Source organism: Cricetulus griseus, chromosome 3 (genome assembly GCF_003668045.3).
Source record: "Cricetulus griseus strain 17A/GY chromosome 3, alternate assembly CriGri-PICRH-1.0, whole genome shotgun sequence".
NCBI classification, from domain to species: domain Eukaryota; kingdom Metazoa; phylum Chordata; class Mammalia; order Rodentia; family Cricetidae; genus Cricetulus; species Cricetulus griseus.
In genome coordinates, this window is record NC_048596.1 from 271,921,337 (window position 1) to 271,923,050 (window position 1,714).

Consider the following 1,714-nt stretch of genomic DNA (forward strand, 5'->3'; position numbering starts at 1 on the left):
ATTTTTGTGTAGTGAGTGTGTGTCAGGTCAAGGGTCACAGACCGATGTCGGGAGTCTTCCTCCATCACTCTCCACCTTAGTCTTTGATCCAAGGCCTCTCACTGAGCCTGGAGCTTGCTGATCAGGCGAGGCTCTCTGGCAAGTGAGTCCTAGGGATTCCCCTGTGTGTTGTGTCCCCAACTGTCCCTGCTTCTCTGGAGTTACAGGTATGTGTGCTGCTGCACCTTTCAAATGCACACTAGGGACAGAAGCCAGGCCCTCTGGGTTGTATGGGCAGCACCTTCCCCCATGGAGACATCCAGCTCCCCAGTCCCTACCTTAAGAAACTTCAGCAGCCTTTTCTTTTTCCATCAGATCAAGTGGAATGGAGCCCGCACTGTGTTTGTCACCAATCCTTTATTGAAACTGGCAACATACACACTTTATCATAGAGCAAAAATAACGTTCATATGTACAGCCCCTGAGGGGGCTGTCTGACTATACACCAGGCAGAGTGAGGGCATCAAGTCTTCAGCGTGTGCACACAAGGACACCAGACAGACACCGTGTGCACACTACAGTGAAATGACATCAGAGGTCCAGTGGAGATTCGGCATGGTACCCACAGCACCCTCCTCCACGCACAGCTCAGTCGGCAGGCATTTACCTGGAGTCTGAGGCTGAGATGGGTTGTGTGGCTATGAATCTCTTGAGCGAGACCACCTCTGCAGACAAGTTTGCCATCCCCTGCTTCAAATACAAACTCTCAGCCTCGGAAATCTTATAGCCACTGTCTTTGACTTCCAGCACTCCTGTTTTGAAGCTACTCTGAGTTTTGCCGTTCAGTTCTTTGTGGTGCCAGTGCTCTGGTTTGAGGGACCAATCTTGAATGTTCGTCACCTGCACTGAGAAAGGAGTGAGGGAGGAATGAACCATACCTGGGGTGCTGTGCTTCTCCAGGTCAAAGTGTCTTTTGGCTATCACATCTGCAGGTGAGGAGAGTTTCTGCATGCCTTCAAACTCGCTGTCCAAAGCCTCCACTTTGATCTGCATGGCCTTGGCCTTGATTCGGAGCTTGTGTGGCAAGGCGGAAGGGTGCACTTCTGGAACCTTCACCACTGTGGCGTGCACCCGCTGCAGTTCCACTGGGGAATGGATGGGGCCCTTGGGCACCTGCTGTTCATCTTCTCCGTCAGAGGACTTGCCCACGACACCCTCATCGGCCTCTGAGGTTCTCGGGGAGTTGCTGGTGGAGCCATGGACCTGCAGGAGGGGTGGGGAGTGGGAGTAGGTGGGGAAGGAACTGCCCATGTAGCTCTGGTAGATGGAGGTGGCATAGGCACCCCGTTCCTCCCTGGACTCCCTGGCAAAGCTCTCCAACTCCACCGGCTCCTGCTTGATCACAGGGAACTTGTTCTCAGGGCTCCGGCAGCCTCCCTGAGCAGGGCTTTCCTGTGTGTGCTCCACAGAGGACACCTCGGACACATCGGACAGAGAGCTCTGTGGAGAGTGTTTGATGACCGAGATGCAGCTCCCAGCTACCATCGTGGGTTCATGCTCATCCACAAACGAGCTCACAGTAGCCTTGGATGTCTGGTAGTCCTGAAAGTACACAGCTGTGGAATTACTGAGTTTCTGGATTTCCTGGGCATATGCCGTGGAGCTAATTAAACCAAACTTTAACTTGAGAGAGAGCAGCTCGGCTTTTAAAGTGGCGTTTTCCTCTCCCAGCGCT

The 1,714-nt window shown here is 53.3% G+C and overlaps 1 protein-coding gene across 2 annotated transcripts in view; it reads right to left on the reverse strand.

Annotated features, from left to right (window-relative positions):
* Nucleotides 1–377: 377 nt before the first annotated feature.
* Nucleotides 378–1,714, reverse strand: part of Nfil3 (nuclear factor, interleukin 3 regulated) — a 16,137-nt gene continuing 14,800 nt past the window's right edge. For both annotated transcript variants that reach the window (XM_027409893.2, XM_027409892.2), the window contains exon 2: nucleotides 378–1,714. This exon is cut by the window's right edge and continues 488 nt beyond it. In XM_027409893.2, coding sequence (XP_027265694.1) covers nucleotides 643–1,714 — 1,072 coding nt within the window. In that variant the 3' untranslated portion in view covers nucleotides 378–642.